We start from the raw sequence: 15,529 nt of genomic DNA on the forward strand, positions 1-15,529 counted from the left end.
GACTTATAATTAATATATTACCTATAAACCATAATTAGAGGGATTTTAAAGTAATTAATAGCATTATAAAGTATAGGCTTCTTTCTTTACCCTTTCTTTATTATATAACTATAGATTAACTATACTAAGACTTCTATTTTTTACTCTTATAAATAGCTTCATTCTAGGCATTAGATTAATATAACCCTTCTTAGCTTCTACTCTATAAGAGGCTTAGGCTTTAGGCTAAGCTTTTTCCTTAGTATTAACGCCATAGTCTAGCCAGCATTAAGATTAATCTTATTAAGCGGCGGTATTATATAAAAAACGCGGTGGCAATAGCTTTAGATTAGATAAAAGAGAAATTATAAAAATCCTTACCGGGGGGAATATCTAATCTTCTAATATTACCCCTTAAATAATTACTTCCTTATACTAACTATATGAGGAAGTGATTATCCGGGAAGTAATGCGCTAAGTCCGACGGTTGAACTTAATTTTATTTAAATTTCACGAGATCTTATGGTACTTAAGTGGGGTGGTGGTTGGATATTTATAGACTGGGGAGAGACAGGGACAGGCTGTGGACGGGCAGACGGATTATCATGCCCCCGCAGGCAACTATACGGATAATCATACGATCAAACACTGTAGTTTCTCTTTCACCGGGCGCGCCTGCGTGCCTCGATACTTGGTAATTTCATTGAATATTTGGTCCGATACCACTTGGGGCAGGGAAACATGGCAAAACTCCAAACTTGCACCAGACCAATCATGACCGAAATTTAACGTCACACAGATACCAATAGGCTCCACAGTTGTCTCGCCAGACTTGGATGGTAGGAACTTAATAATACCTCACTGCGAAGCCGATACACAAGGCTCCCTCAAGCCTCGAGTGGTGTCGCTTTGCGAGTTTTTGCTGGTATCAGTGACGTCCCCAAGAGGAGTTACCGGCCATGATGTCAAAGAACACAATGACTTTGGGAGGTCTTGGTTGAGTTTTTAGCAGGCAGCTTTCATGTCCTTCAATGATCAAGCTCACCAACACACTGCCACAGACCTCGATGACTATAAGTTGTTTCATGGTTTCCTATCGCAGCCGGCCACTGGTATAGACCAGGTCCATAGGCTAGGAGACGCCGAATATTCTAAGCCTGCCCTACATACGTATATGTAATCTCATGGCAGCTAACACCGAGCAGCAGACAGCCATTCGCACAGTGTTAGAACCAATTTAAAGCCATATAATTGCAAAGTAGTAAGTATCTCGAGTAGAAGCTGTTCTGGATCAGCACAATGCTTAATACCAAGGAAAGCGCCAGCCCAGTGATAATTATTCAGATAGAGGAAACGAGTCGCGACATGCTCTATCGATGGGATACAGGGCAACTAAATACGATGTGCAGCTCAACTGGTCACCTAGAGTAGCAGACACTTACCCACCCAACATCTAAGTTGTAGTATTATCTGGCATCGGTCTCAAACACAATAGCATAGTGTGACTAATAGACCACTGGACCAAATACCCAAACGTCGGGGGCCCCGTACTTGCGATACGGGAACCAATGGTTCTAATAGCTTCGTCACACATAGACAGGTATCGATTCATGACATCATCGAATCCTTTGCGCCCATTATCCTTTTGTATGTGCAAACAAGGTTAAATTGTTTAATACTTGATCACGAACGCTACACTATCCTGCAAAGCTAGTCCAACGTAGGTGGCAATGGCATACCCCCAGCCGATCCTAGCTGTGGAGAGCGGTTGCGAGGCCGACTTGTTTCTACCCTCTTCGGATATTAATATGGGGTACAAACTTAAGGTTTAATGCTCAAGGTCGATCAGTGCTGTTCCAAGGCCTGTTGGTCGGAATTCGGCATGATAGCGTTGACACAATACGCGCAGAAAGTGATGTTTGTCGCACCTGTCCCTGATACGGCAGGAGAGCCATAAAATGCTCGCCAGTCAGCAGTAAGTGAGTCTCCCAGATAGGCAAAACACGTAGCGAGTGCCTGTCATCTCTCCACCCCAGCCTCCACACACACCGGGGCGGCCGCGATGGTGACAGGAACTTTTTCGGCGGCAGCTCGGCCGTCTTGCCATTATTTACAGAGGTCGTATGCTGTTGGTTCCGTTTGATGGAGCTTTTCTATCTAAACCCTGCTTTTGTTGGCTCCAGGTCCATGGTGTAAATCCGGAGGGTATGGCGACATCGGCCGAAAGAGAGGGCCCCTTGCCACTGTAATGATAATAAATGGGGAGGAACGCCTTGAAAGCAAAACTCTTGACAGAGATATTGAGGTATTGTGGTCAGTGGCACATCGAAAACAAGCGAAGAATAAATGGGTAAGCTGGTGTCAACCAGTTTAAAATTGTTCTCGGAACACTTCTAATCAATCTCATAGCGCTCCCCACGCAGCCCCAGGAGGGTGATAACCCGTCGCTCTCACCCGACAGAACCCATGACTCGGCCGAAAGTCACTCCAAGGCACCCTCAATCAACTATGAAGCCAAGAGTTTACCCGCCGGGGATGCAGACCCAGAGTATCCGGCCCCTAGCCCTGAAGAACAGCACAGCTTGCGAAATGTGGCAGGCCGCATCCCATGGTCTTCTTATCTGCTCTGCATCGTAGAGTTGGCAGAGCGAGCCTCGTTCTACGGCGTCAAGACGGTGTTCAACAACTTTATGCAGTTTCCGTTACCAAAGGGTGGCAATGGCGCTGGTGCTGTGGCTAAGAATGACCCCAACGGTCACGCTGGTGCTTTGTAAGGCAACCGTCAAAGCCAATTTTGTTCTTAGCTAACTTGATGTATAGGGATCGAGGCCTTCAGTTCGCTTCAGCCATGGTACTTCTCTTCAACTTCCTGGCCTACATCATCCCAATCTTTGGCGCATGGTTAGGAGACACAAAGACAGGCCGTTTCCGAGCCATCATGTACGGCGTCATTATTGGTGGCTTCGCCCACGTCATCCTGGTCGGTGGTGCAGCTCCCTCTGTTCTCAAAGCAGGCAACGGTCTGGCTCCTTTCATGATCAGCTTCTTCCTTCTCGCCCTTGGAGCTGGTTTGTTCAAGCCCAATGTTGTTCCCCTCATCGTGGATCAGTACACGCACCAAAAAGAGTACGTCAAGACGCTCAAGTCGGGTGAGCGCGTCATTGTGGACCCCGAAACGACGGTGCAGAGGATCATGTTGATCTTTTATATGTGCATCAATGTTGGTGCCTTCTTCATGATTGCTACCACCTACATCGAGAAGTACGTTGGCTTCTGGCTCGCCTTTTTGCTGCCTGGCATTATTTACATCCTCCTCCCTGTCCTCCTCTTGTGGCGATACAAGACATTGCGCAGGACACCGCCTCAAGGATCCGACTTGAACAACTTCTTCAAGATTATCGCCATCGCTACCAAGGAGAACAAGGGAAGGCTTTGGGCCAAGGACTTTTTCCATTCAGCCAAGGCCTCCACTCTCGCAACAAAAGGTACCAAAGTCTCATGGAACGACAAAGCCGTCGACGACGCCCGTCGAACTCTTTCGGCCTGTCAGATCTTCCTCTACCTGCCCATCTTCTTTCTCAATGACGGCGGTGTCGGTGCTGTGGCATCCAACCAAGGAGCATCCATGACCACCAAGGGCGCACCTAACGATCTGCTTCACAACTTCAACCCTCTGACGCTCATGGTGGTTGCGCCCATCATGACCTACATCCTGTATCCATTCCTCCACCGACGTCGCATCAAGTTTGGGCCAATCAGCCGCATGACGTTCGGATTCACTCTGGCCACCATCTCGGGCGTCATTGGAACGATAGTGCAGTACCGAGTGTACGAGACGTCACCTTGTGGCTACCACGCTTCCACCTGCGATGATGTTTCCCCCGTTTCCATCTGGTGGCAATTGCCCAATGTTATGCTCGGCGCCATCGCTGAGCTGTTCTGCACCGTCACGGCATATGAGCTTGCCTACGCTCGGGCACCTCCTGGCATGAAGTCTATCGTCGTCGCTATTTCCCTCGCCATGCAGGCTTTGCCAGCGGCACTCGCCCAGATCTTGATCCCCGCGATCGTAGATCCCCATTTGATTGTAAGCCTTCCTCCATGGCCAATCGATGGATATGCTAACACTCTCTTACAGTGGGCTTGGGCCGCTCCAGCCATTGTCCTGTTTGTCCAAACAGTCATCTTCTGGTTCCGCCATCACCACATCAATGATGAAGAATTCATGACATACGAGGAAGAAAGTGACTCTTCGACAGAGGAAAACAGAAAGGAAAGTATCAAGGATCCAAAATCTGATATCGTATAAAGAGTCTTGATCATGTCTTGCCCTCGTTAAGCCAACTGTGCAGGGCAGTGGTTCAGGGCACGGAAAGTTTAGGTAGTGGTCAAAAAGTGTAATCATGTTTTGATAGTCGCTGTCAAAATAAACTCCCAAGTCTTAGACAAGTTGGTGACAATGCCAACGTCTTGGTTGTTGAGTAGATCGTTCACAGATACAACCACGGCGCTCCATCTCCCAGTGACGTCTGATATTCCACCCTCAAAGACCCAAACTTTGTCTAATCCTCCATGAACTTCCCACAAAGGCTAGATAAACCTGGCTCTCTTGGCCACCACGGTCACTCCAGCCCCCACAGCAACCGCACCGACAAGCCACGGCATAGCCACCTTCAACCCCTCAACAATGTGCGACTTGATCTTTGCAGATAGCCTAGCTCTAAACTCTGCTCCCTCATTCACTCGAGGAAACTCGGCATCAGGAACTGGCTTGCCCAAAAATTCACAGATTGGGCCCCATCCCTCCCCCATACGATAAACGAGCAAATTCTCTGGTGGCACAATCTCCTTCAGCTCTCGGTAGTGTCGATCATATACCATACGGACATTCTTTCGCGCCTCGTCTACATTTTTAGCCTCGAAAAAGCCCAAAATGGCCTTTCTCGCGGCCTGGCCCGTCTCGGATCCGATGAGCGGCTCGGCGTAGTTGACAGCCAGATCGGCCGGAAAACTCCACACTTGGTCGAAGATGCCGCTGTAGCTTGCATACCACTTGTCAAAGTCCCGGACGACAAGGATGACCTTTGCTTCAGGGTAGACCTTGACAAGCTGCGTTGCAAACAGAGCTGCCATGTCGGTGCCGGCTTCGCAGGTACCATAAAGCTCCTCCCACTCTTCGCGGGAAAATGGCTTCCCAGTGTACGTCGGCAAAACGGGGAATGTTGCGTCTGCGGCGCGGTTGATGACCTTCCAGTCGTCGAGTTTGTTGATGGCCTTCATTCCATGGTGGACATTCTGGTAGCCCAGCATTTCCAGGGCTTCAGCGATGGAGGCAGATCCAGTGCGCGGAAGACCCAGCGCGAGCACCTTCATCTCTCTCTTTGGTTCCGATGTTGTCTTGGAGTCGGCCATATTGAACTGTGTCGTGGTTCTTGTCTCGTGGTCGTTGCGGTGACTCCTCTTTTTACAGGGAGCAGGGGTGGCGGTTTGTGATTCCGGACAGTTGACAGATTGTGGGTTTTGGGGCGAGAACAACGTCGTCTCCTCGAAGCGAGGGTCTTGCATGATCATGTTATCGACAGGCCTGATCTGAGTGGCTGGAAGTCGGTTCCTGGAGCAGGGTGGTGCCACAGAATGCAAGGGTTGGTTGGTTGGTCCAGCCTGTTGCCGACTTCTCGGCTGAAGTCTCTTCGGACCATCGCCTCCTAACAACTGTTGAGCGAATCGGGGGGTGTTGATACCTGTATTAGAGTTATCACACGAGTGCGGGGTGCGGATCTTATCGAATAAGTGCCCAAGGTAAGATCAAGACACATATGCAATCATGGCCATGTTAGGCTGTTGGTTGTTTATGAGCTGCAAATATGCAATTGTTAGTGCAACAACTCGAACTTGGCATCAAGACACCTCATGAGATGAAGAGAAGAGAATCGCGGGCGGGGAAACGATCACCGGTTTCTTGATGACAAATTGAGACTTAGTAACCACTATAGCCAAGTCATGCAAGCTCGCTTTGAGGCCAAAAAAGGCAATTCTCTTAGCTCATGGTGGAGCATGGCTGCATCGCAGCTGAGAAATCCTACGTATCTTTCTTGCCTGTAGTTTATTATAAATATGTCTTAAGATCTGCTGCTAAGACTCTTGCAAGTTGCTCCGACATCTCTCTCTCTCTCTGCCTCTTTGTCTCGCCAAGATGGGAAAACTTCCTGCAATTGCTGTTGCCGGGTCGGGCGATATCGCACGTTACCTGGCTGAGGAATTCGTTCGTGATGGCCAGCACGATTTCCACATTGTCTCCCGTACCGAGCGGCCTTGGTTCTCCGAACTCGGTATTCAATACCATCTGGTACCGAGCTATTCCAAGGAGAACCTGGTCGAGCTGTTTGACAAGTTCAAGATCAGCACCGTCATCTCGACTCTTACCGCAGGCGACGCCCCTACATTTGTCTCTCTGCACCAGGCCATTTTGGATGCGTGTCGCCAGTCATCAACATGCAAACGCTTAATCCCCAGTGACTTTATTGGCAATGTCGAACGCTTCCCCGATCTCCCTAGGAGACACGCCGACTCCCGCCACGCGTTTCGGAAAATTCTTGCCCAGCAGTCAGAAGTCGAGTGGACCACCGTGAACCAGGGCTGGCTGATGGATTACTTTGTCCACCTTCCGTCAGGCCAGAAAACCTACATTCGACCCTACTTAGCCTGGCCACTCGATCTCGAAAAATCAACTTGTCGACTTCTGGGGACCGGCGATGATAGAGTTACGTGGACGTCAGCGAGGGATCTTAGCAAAGCGGTTGTGCAACTTGTCAAGCATCCAAAGTGGGATCGGTATACTTACGTCTACGGCGAGACGGGCACATGGCTTGAAGCGATTCCCAAGATTGAAAAGCTGCTCAACCTGAAAATCGAGGTGAGGATAGCATTTCTAACGTAACATTTTCGGCCACTAACTACAACAGCGGATTCCTGTTTCCCTTGAGGAGATCGAGAAGACGGTTCAAGATGGGTCGGATCTCGACAAGCAGTACATCGCAAGCATTGATGAATGGGCAGTTGCTGGGGCAGGGTTGGTTCCGATGGACGTTGCTGAGAAACAACGAGCCAAGTTTTTTAGCAACGTCAAGTTCCGGACCATCGAGGAGTTGATACAGGGGGCGCAAATTTCTGATGTTGTATAATCAGTAAATTCGAACAACTGTCAATTGAAAACCTGATCATTTGCTTCGTGTTCGTCAAGCTCTGTGAAAGGGGCGAATTTCGAAGCCTCTGACACAACATAGTCAGCCCCCAGCTTAAGTGCCAGATCTAAAGGTTAACCATGTTTAATGTGCTAAACAAAGAAGAAACATCTGCGGGTTAAACCGTGCTGACATGCTGTATGAAATACTACACTACGAATGCTTACGGCACGAGCTTTGCAGCCGGTGCAACTTTGGTTATATGGTTATAACATGTCTAACATGCTATGATTTGGGCAATTCGGGAGCCTGGATGAATTTCCAAATTTACGCAAGGCGGGATATATTAATAAGCATAATAGTATTTTAAGGTGCATTTATAAAACAGGTAATAATACCCGGCCAACAGAGTTACCTTCCCCGTTTCTTCTTTAAAGACATACTAAACGACTCCTCCAGAGATCGTGTTTTCCTTAAGAATCACATTGCTACCTTTTAAGAATACAAATATAACAGCGGTTTTAAAAGTAATCAAACAACTATAGCAGCGTCTCCGTCCAGAGCGTGGCGTTTAATTATATTAAAACATATTTATATTAGAGAATATATTACGCGTGCAGCTAGGCAGTGGCTATAGAGTAGAAAGGCCAGTTGGCCACTTGACCAAAAGGTCACCCATGACCTCGATCCATCGAGGACATGACTGCCTAACGCGGTATATCCCGGAAGCAACACGCCGGCGCCGGCCAATCAGAAGCCTCGTCCGCTTCCATCAGTAACAGAATATATATATAAACAATATTAAATTAACAGCGACCTTTTATTGTTAAAAGCTCCATGACCTTCTCTTTTTGCTCCCTTTAATATTCCAAAACACCACACCTATTCTCCTCACACTTTTATCTCTCGCACAGCTTTTCCACGCTACCATTAGCCCGTTTATTGGAACGCAATGCCAGACCTGCAGAGGGTTCTAGAGGGACTTGAACAGCACCCCGCCGACGCGTATTGTATTTACCCTCTTGAAGAGATCCAACCGGCCGCTAATTGGGGATTCACTATCTACCGCACCTATTACGGCCCTTCTTCCGATGACAACTGGAACAAACTGCTGGCCACTACAAAGAGACATGCCGAAGAGGAGCTTATGACATATGACGACGATGAGGCAATCGAGAAGCTCAAAGAACTTTTCCGTTTGGACGCCCGGTCTGACCCCTCTCTGCTGAGCGGTCTGGATCGACAGGCCCTGTGCCAAATCTACAATGAAGGCAAGGGTGGAAAGCCCATGCCTTCGGAATCAGGCTTCGTCTTCTTGCTTGCCGATGAAGACGTGCTCAATCAAGTTGGAGAGGGTACCTTCATCGTCAAGGCGGTCGACGCTGAAGAAGCGCCACGGGTGGAGATTCCTCTGCGAGAGGATGACGAACCAACATACTGGGGCTGGATGAGAATGGAGACACGCCAGCTTCTGGAGCTGTGGGGAGAGCTCGAGTGGTTCCGAGGTATTCAGTGCATGGCCTGGACGGTCCATCAGGCGGATCTTGACGAACAGGTGTGGGAAGGGAGCGATGCAGATTGAGTGCTAGTATTTAGACAATTGGGTGGAATGGCATGGCTATGTGGATGTGTCCAGCTGTCAGAGATGATTTAAGAAATTACCCAGATCTAGATTATTAAGGCAGAGGTTGCCTAAAGCGTGAGGGATTCACGATAAGGGTGGCCAACTCAGCCTGCTGTAGTTGTGAATAGATTCTACCACGATCATCGCAGGATCAAGGCCTGCCCACAAAATGCTGTTTGGCAAAAGATAGAGACAGCTTGGTATTGGCTTTTTGCCTTGGAAAAAGTCACCTTCCGCCATAAACTGCAGATCCTTGATATCATGTGCCGAATCGTGGTTAGCAGCTATCCGCATTTGCGACACAAATGACTGAAGTTATGCACGATACATACATAACTTATCTTGTGCAAGCTCAACCTTTTGAGATTCGCCACAACTTAGGAGAGCACTTGTGGCGTTGAGGATAGCATAATATGGCTGAGTATGACGTCATCCAAGATGCAAATCGAGACCGCAACTTTTTGAAGACAGGGGTAAATACACTAGGAGAAATACCCACCTAATTAACTTGAATCTTGGCTGTCCAGGACTTCAGCTCTCTGTCGCTCGCAGAAGCTATAAGAAAGGGTTTTGAAGCACTTTCCCATTGTGATCAGCGTTGGTGACGACGACTTCGATCTTTCGTTCTCTGGCCTCGATCTCAAGGAGAGACATCGACATTCCCTCTTCATTTCGACGCCACCAAGACGACCCGTCTCTGATCTCACCGCTTTCGTTGTTCGTCTGTCCCAGGCCGTAGTTTCTGGTCGAGAGCTTCAAAGGAAGCCCCTTGTGCAGTAATTTCTAATAACTTCCCTTTTTTTTATTGCAATCACATTGGTATAGGGTACGTACCTAACAAGGGGCGACAGTCAGGGACTTTTTCACACAAAGAGAATATTTCAAAGATTTCAATCCGCTATTCTCGTCCGCGACAATTCTATAGAAGAGTTAGACTAAACCATTATCGAGTAAGCAATAGAGGTCATCATTACTAGACATGCTAATTACTTTTAGGCTAGGACAAAGGTAGAATCGCAGATCAGGAATAAGAACCTGGCTGAAACAGTATGAGCACTCATAGTTCAATGTCATGCTGGTATTGATACCGGAACACTGCTGTGATGCATCCAAGCAATGTTGTTTAATAGAAAGATGGCCTTCCTCATGAATTGGCAATCCGAAGCTGGAGGATTCACAGCCGCTAGCACGGCCCGAGCCGCAGCTACGAAAGCGGCGCACGAGAGTGGCGTAATGCGGGCCCCTGCCATGCTTATATCGGGTATCAGGTTCCACGGCAACAGACGTCAATCTTGAAGATAGACATGATAAGATTCATCATTAATTCCAAACATGGGTCATAAGTAGTATATGTGGCAGATGCCCTATTTTGAAAAGAAGGGTCATGATCATAAACAATCAGTTATGCGTATACCTCATGAGGATCGCCGTCATCTAAACACCAACACAGACATGATACTGAGCCCACAGTACCGTGCATTTGGCACCGACAGCCGGGTTCCACTTGGCCAGCTGTTCCATCGTGATCTTGTAATAGTTTAGGATTGACGCGCACGTGGTCGTACTCGAAACGAGATGGAACTTCTTGCAGTTGCTGACCATGCCGGGCTGGATTGGCGAGGGCGTCGAAACACCGTTGCCTGGGTTGGTAGGGGTTCCGCCAATGACACCAATGCATACGTAGTAGTTAGTCCACAAGGCGGTGCACTTGGAACCGACTGCGGGATTCCACTTAGCAAAGTCTGCCATAGTGATCTTGTAGTAGTTCTGGATGGATATGCAGGTGGTGGTCGAACTGACGAGGTGAAACTTGTTGCAGTTGCTGACCATGCCAGCTTGAATCGGCGAAGGCGTGGAGATTCCATTCGAGGGCGTCTTTGTGGTTATAGGCGTGTTGGTCGTGGTCTTGGTGGGGGGCTTCCAGCCGATGGTGGCGACACAGACGTAGTAATTGACCAACAAAGATATACAATCCTTGCCGACAGCGAGGTTCCACGAGAGAAACATCGCAAGGGGTAACTTATAATACGACTCGATCGAAGAGCAAGTGGTCGTTGACATGATTTTATGGAACTTATTACAGTTCTTGACCATGCCGTCTTGGATCGGCGAGGGAGTCTCAATACCATTGCTCGGCGCTTTAGTCGTGGTGGGTTTGGCAGCGGATGCCCCAACGACCGGGCCCGCGTCGCTCTCGACACAGAGGTCCCGGCCTGTTCCTCTGCCGTCGTGTGCGGAATGGCCACGTGCTGCAGGACAGACTACTACGACGAGGTGCTAGTCCCCAACGAGAAGCTCAAGGCCTATGAGCAGGCCATGGCAGACTGGGTTGAGAACGAGACCTGTCCTAACCCTTTCAAGGTCTTCTCCAAGCGTCGGCGGTCGTTTTCGTCGTCGTCGTCGTCGACCGAGCTCGCTGTCCGAGCCGACAAGATCGAGGATATCACGATTCACGTCATGCTCACCAATCTGATCGCCCGCATAGGCAGCTCGCCCATGCTAGCCCAGCAGACACGCATCTAGAACGACGCCGTTCAGTACGAATACCTGCAGATTACCTTCATCAGCAACTACATCCGCCAAAATTAGCGCCTCGAGTGGCAGGGCCCCTCGGAGATGGCCATCGACATCCTGTGCAATCCCTTCCTATGGGCCAACCGGATCAAGGCCTTCCTAACGGGAGACACCGACGCCATAGCATCCATTCTGAACTGCACATATGGCTATTGCGACTAAGAAGGATACTGCGAGGACCTAGGCGACGGTAGTCCCGACCTCAAACGTCGCCATGACACCCTGCTTCCACTCAGCGGCGGCCACATGCATTCCAGCCGTTTTGCCCATTCCCACCACCACCACCACCATCATCATCATCACAGCCGCGGCAGCGGCAGCAGCAACCACTTGCTGGAAACCCGAGCAGTGAAAACGATCAAGATCAAGGATTCAAACGCTGAAGAAGGGACCGATCCGCATGAATACAACGCCGAGATCCCTAACGTGAGTTCTACTCCGTGCAGCTAGCTAGCTGGCCCCCTAACAAGCTGCCTGCCATTGCAGACTGACACTAGAGCAGAACCCCCCCGCAGCCGACATCGCCAAGAATACTCCCAAAAACCCGTTGCTCAATAACGTGGTCGAGTTTTTCATACGCGATGACTGCAGGCACACCAGTGTTATGACGGGACACTACCGCGACATGGGTTATTTAAACTTGGGGGGTGCGTGCTCTGTTCCCCCGTCCGAGTTAATGCTAACGGCCGTGACTATCTAGTGGAGCATGTCCTTGATAAGATAATACTGGAGCTCTTCTTTCAAGATTCAGTCACTGGAAAGTACGAATCACCCGACCTCATTCGGTCATACTATCTATGTCACATATTACGCTTGTCTAGGGAACTTGCTAACAGAGCTTGCTTGCTAGGCTCAGGTCTGGCGAAAAATCCCAGTATGGGCCTATTCCCATTGAGTTCTGGGATGCTATGGACGATATCGACTTGGAAGACAAGGCCAATTGGCCTAAGGATACCACCCCGCCTGATCTTCCTGGAGGCAAAGGCCACAAACTATCCTTCATCATGGACCGCGCTTTCGAGTGTTTGGGAAGCGAAAGAAATGACCAGGTCTTTATGATTGTTGAGGAAGAAATCAATGCTGGCAAAGGAAAGGTGGGCCCCTCCGTTTTTTTCTTCTACTTCTTTTCCCCTTATAGCTGCTTTTCATTGTTTGATTCATCTTCTCCCATCTGCTTGCGGGGACTTATGGACTTGCCCACTGACATACACAGGTGATGTGAGGACACCGGACCGTCAGTCAAGCCCATCTGAAGGAGTTGCTAGAAAGGAAGAGAAAGACGAAAAAGGAAATCAAGGAAGACAGTGAAAAGGTACTCGCCCGAATGCGCGCAGGATTCACCGCGTTCAGGTACTTGCAATGGGAAGAGACCCAGAAGAAGCTCAACAAGATCGTCAAGGACGTCTTCGTGCAACTCAAGTTTGCCGAGGCCGTCTACAACAAGAAGAATCCCGATAAAAAGGTGCAACTTGGCAACCTCTGGATCGAATGGATCAAGGATTACTACGTCGAGATGGAAAAGAAATTTGTGAAAAACGTACTGGACATGGTGACAGAGGCGCGGTTCCTGCTGGACGGTCTAAACGATTACCAGGCTAGAGAGGCACGCATGACCATGAGATCCTTTGAGAAACAGGCGAATCGTGCAGCTATGTTCATCCATATCGATACTAGCGGCTTTCCTACTATTGGAGACGTGGATATGGGAGGGACTTGACGGCGGTGTGGTATTTGGACCTAAAGGAGGCCGCTCTGACCTCCTCATTAGATCATGAATATCTACATTTGGCACAACTACTCTACTCTTGTTTTTTACTCGTCTCCTTAATTTGTACGATCTGGCCTTTGGCCACTATAGTGGAAACATAATCCACGAACTTCGGAACACACTCCTGTGGGATCAATCGACAGGTCCCCGGGCCAGACGTAATCCTCGAGATCTTGCTCAGGCCCTCTAAAGCCAAGAACCCGTTCGGTATGGTATGACGACAGCATTAGTGTTTGCCACAGCTGCAGTAGATAGCCTGTTGGGATCCTCATCCAACCCCACCCCCTAAACCCTTCACGCCATTTCAATGAGACCGCCTTGACAATGAATCCGCCCCTTGCAATATCCTTGAATACCGATTCGTCTGCGAGTAAGATAAAATCAAAGACCTTATCTGCCATAGCTCGCTTGTCATCAAATTCCTCGTTTTGGCACAATGCCCGAATGCCGCGAACATTAAGTCTATCTAGTAGTGATGCATCCTCACGGGTATTGAGATGGAATAATTCCTTGAGTCGTTGCACATCGCCTTGGTCCATATCCTCCTCTATATCCTCTTTATCATCGTAGAACCCGAATGCCAGCCTGGTTTGCTGTTTCAAAGCGCCTAGAAGCATGTTCCAGTACTTGTCGGATTGCGGGCCATAGTACGTGCGATAGATAGTAAAGCCCCATTGGTGGTAGTATTGGAAGTTATCGGGGTGCTTCCTGCTTCTGTGTTGCCGCTGGACACCTCGCGGGGGGGACCAGACCAAGTCAATCATTTCGTTAACGAGGTGAGCCATCTTTGGAGACCTTGGATGTGAGGAGATGGGCTGATGGAACAGGGGTGAAAAAGATTTTAAGAGGCGAAAAAGTTGACTTGTGCTTTACTGGCGAGGGCTAAGGATTTGTATAATAATAGCCGAAGCTCCGCGGATTAGTATTAATCCGCTGTTGCCCCTGCCTTAGTTATATATTATTTTTTTTAAAGGTATATAGCACCTGCGAGTGGTGTCTATACCCGAACTGCGACGCCCAGGACCAGTGCCAGAACCCGAACGGTGACCTGACAAAGACTCAGGTGTGGGCTAGGTCGGCCTCAGGCTCAGGCGGAGCACAATATGATGCCAAGCAGAATCCATTCGGCCTCGACATCCCCGGCACTCAGTTCCGCAAGTTATGCTGCAGCGTCCAGCCCAAACTACGCTTCCAGGACTACAGAGAGTACAAAGACATCGGCCCCGCCCCCAACCCTCACCCCAATGACTTCTACCAGAGTGGCTGCCCACCCGACCGCGTGCGCGTGGCCCTTGACACTGAGGTCGACACCTGTTCCGTCGCCGGCGGCAAGGGAGGTATGGCAACCTGTTGCAAAACCAGCTATAGCGATGCAGTTGAGGTCGAGAACCCCAAACTGGATACCGCTAGGAGCGTCATAAAGGAGTGGATCGACAATCCCACTTGCCCCAAGAAATCTTCTGTTATCTTTCGACGAGCAGACCAGCTGAATGGTGTAGTGGGCAACGCTTCATTGGCCACAAAGCTTGCTTCGAGAGACGACAAGACACACGACATCACACCCCTTGTTGTTCTCACTTCTATTTTGTCCGGGGTAGGAAGCCCAACTATACTTGAGGAGATGGAGAGGATATGGGATGGCTACATGGAAGACAAATTCCCATACCTCGCGACCCGCTCTATCAAGAAGTTCCTGGGTTTAGTCCCCCAGTCGCAAAATGACGGGCCCGAGGAGACTTCTCGACGCATCATCTGCAGCCCATACTCATACAACGCTCGGATTGCTGCCGCTGAAGGCAAGGACAGTGGCGGAAGCACCAAGTGGATCAACTGCACCTACGCTGTGTGTGACAAGGACGGCGTTTGCGGGGATGGGGACGACGAGATTGTGGCCAGAAGACGTCGTGCCCTGCTCCCTACCCGGTCCACGCATCTCTCTACAAAACATCACATGCTGCATGTTCGCCAGGCGAAGCCTAAGGAGACTCATTTGGACTTGGACCCCGGAGACGGTCAGGAGGGCGTACGTGTCGATTTTGATATCCCACAAGTGAGTAGCCCCGTAGTGGCATCAGGCCAACAACTGACAATCCTTGGCCAGCATGATCCACCCCGGAAGTTGGAGGAGAAGAAACATCCGGCTGTCGAAAACACCGCCGAATATGAGAACCCTGACGATTGCTCCGACACAAGGCTGAAACCTGATGGTGGCACATTCGATGGCACCAAAGACTACCACAGTGCGTGGCTCCCTTGCTGTTGATTCCCGCTCACTAACTTCTCGGATTAGCTGAGCATCCTGTCGATAAGAGTGTGCTGTTGCGCTTTTTCTCAGCCGCAGCTACGGGAGAGTACGATGACAACCTCGTGCCTATGCGATGTAAGAAACCACTCGCTAACTGG

The 15,529-nt window shown here is 49.5% G+C and overlaps 5 protein-coding genes across 5 annotated transcripts; 3 read left to right on the plus strand and 2 right to left on the minus strand.

The window, feature by feature from the left end:
• Positions 1–2,325: 2,325 nt before the first annotated feature.
• NCS54_00634700 (Hypothetical protein) lies at positions 2,326–4,288 on the plus strand (the record flags this gene model as incomplete). The annotated part of the gene is made up of 4 exons (XM_053151810.1): positions 2,326–2,329; positions 2,389–2,749; positions 2,800–4,066; positions 4,118–4,288. 4 exons carry the CDS (start codon positions 2,326–2,328, stop codon positions 4,286–4,288), a joined length of 1,803 nt encoding a protein of 600 aa, XP_053007785.1.
• Positions 4,289–4,569: 281 nt separating this feature from the next.
• NCS54_00634800 (Hypothetical protein) lies at positions 4,570–5,610 on the minus strand (the record flags this gene model as incomplete). The annotated part of the gene is made up of 1 exon (XM_053151811.1): positions 4,570–5,610. Exon 1 carries the CDS (start codon positions 5,548–5,550, stop codon positions 4,570–4,572), a length of 981 nt encoding a protein of 326 aa, XP_053007786.1. The 5' UTR covers positions 5,551–5,610.
• Positions 5,611–6,172: 562 nt separating this feature from the next.
• On the plus strand, positions 6,173–7,160 carry NCS54_00634900 (Hypothetical protein; the record flags this gene model as incomplete). Its single annotated transcript, XM_053151812.1, has 2 exons — positions 6,173–6,892; positions 6,942–7,160. The coding sequence occupies 2 exons, from the start codon at positions 6,173–6,175 to the stop codon at positions 7,158–7,160; spliced, it is 939 nt and encodes a 312-aa protein (XP_053007787.1).
• A 952-nt stretch (positions 7,161–8,112) lies between these two features.
• Positions 8,113–8,742, plus strand: NCS54_00635000 (Hypothetical protein; the record flags this gene model as incomplete). The annotated part of the gene is made up of 1 exon (XM_053151813.1): positions 8,113–8,742. One exon carries the CDS (start codon positions 8,113–8,115, stop codon positions 8,740–8,742), a length of 630 nt encoding a protein of 209 aa, XP_053007788.1.
• Positions 8,743–10,218: 1,476 nt separating this feature from the next.
• Positions 10,219–10,791, minus strand: NCS54_00635100 (Hypothetical protein; the record flags this gene model as incomplete). The annotated part of the gene is made up of 1 exon (XM_053151814.1): positions 10,219–10,791. One exon carries the CDS (start codon positions 10,789–10,791, stop codon positions 10,219–10,221), a length of 573 nt encoding a protein of 190 aa, XP_053007789.1.
• Between the last annotated feature and the right edge of the window lie 4,738 nt (positions 10,792–15,529).

This window comes from Fusarium falciforme, chromosome 5, assembly GCF_026873545.1.
Source record: "Fusarium falciforme chromosome 5, complete sequence".
NCBI classification, from domain to species: Eukaryota; Fungi; Ascomycota; class Sordariomycetes; order Hypocreales; family Nectriaceae; genus Fusarium; species Fusarium falciforme.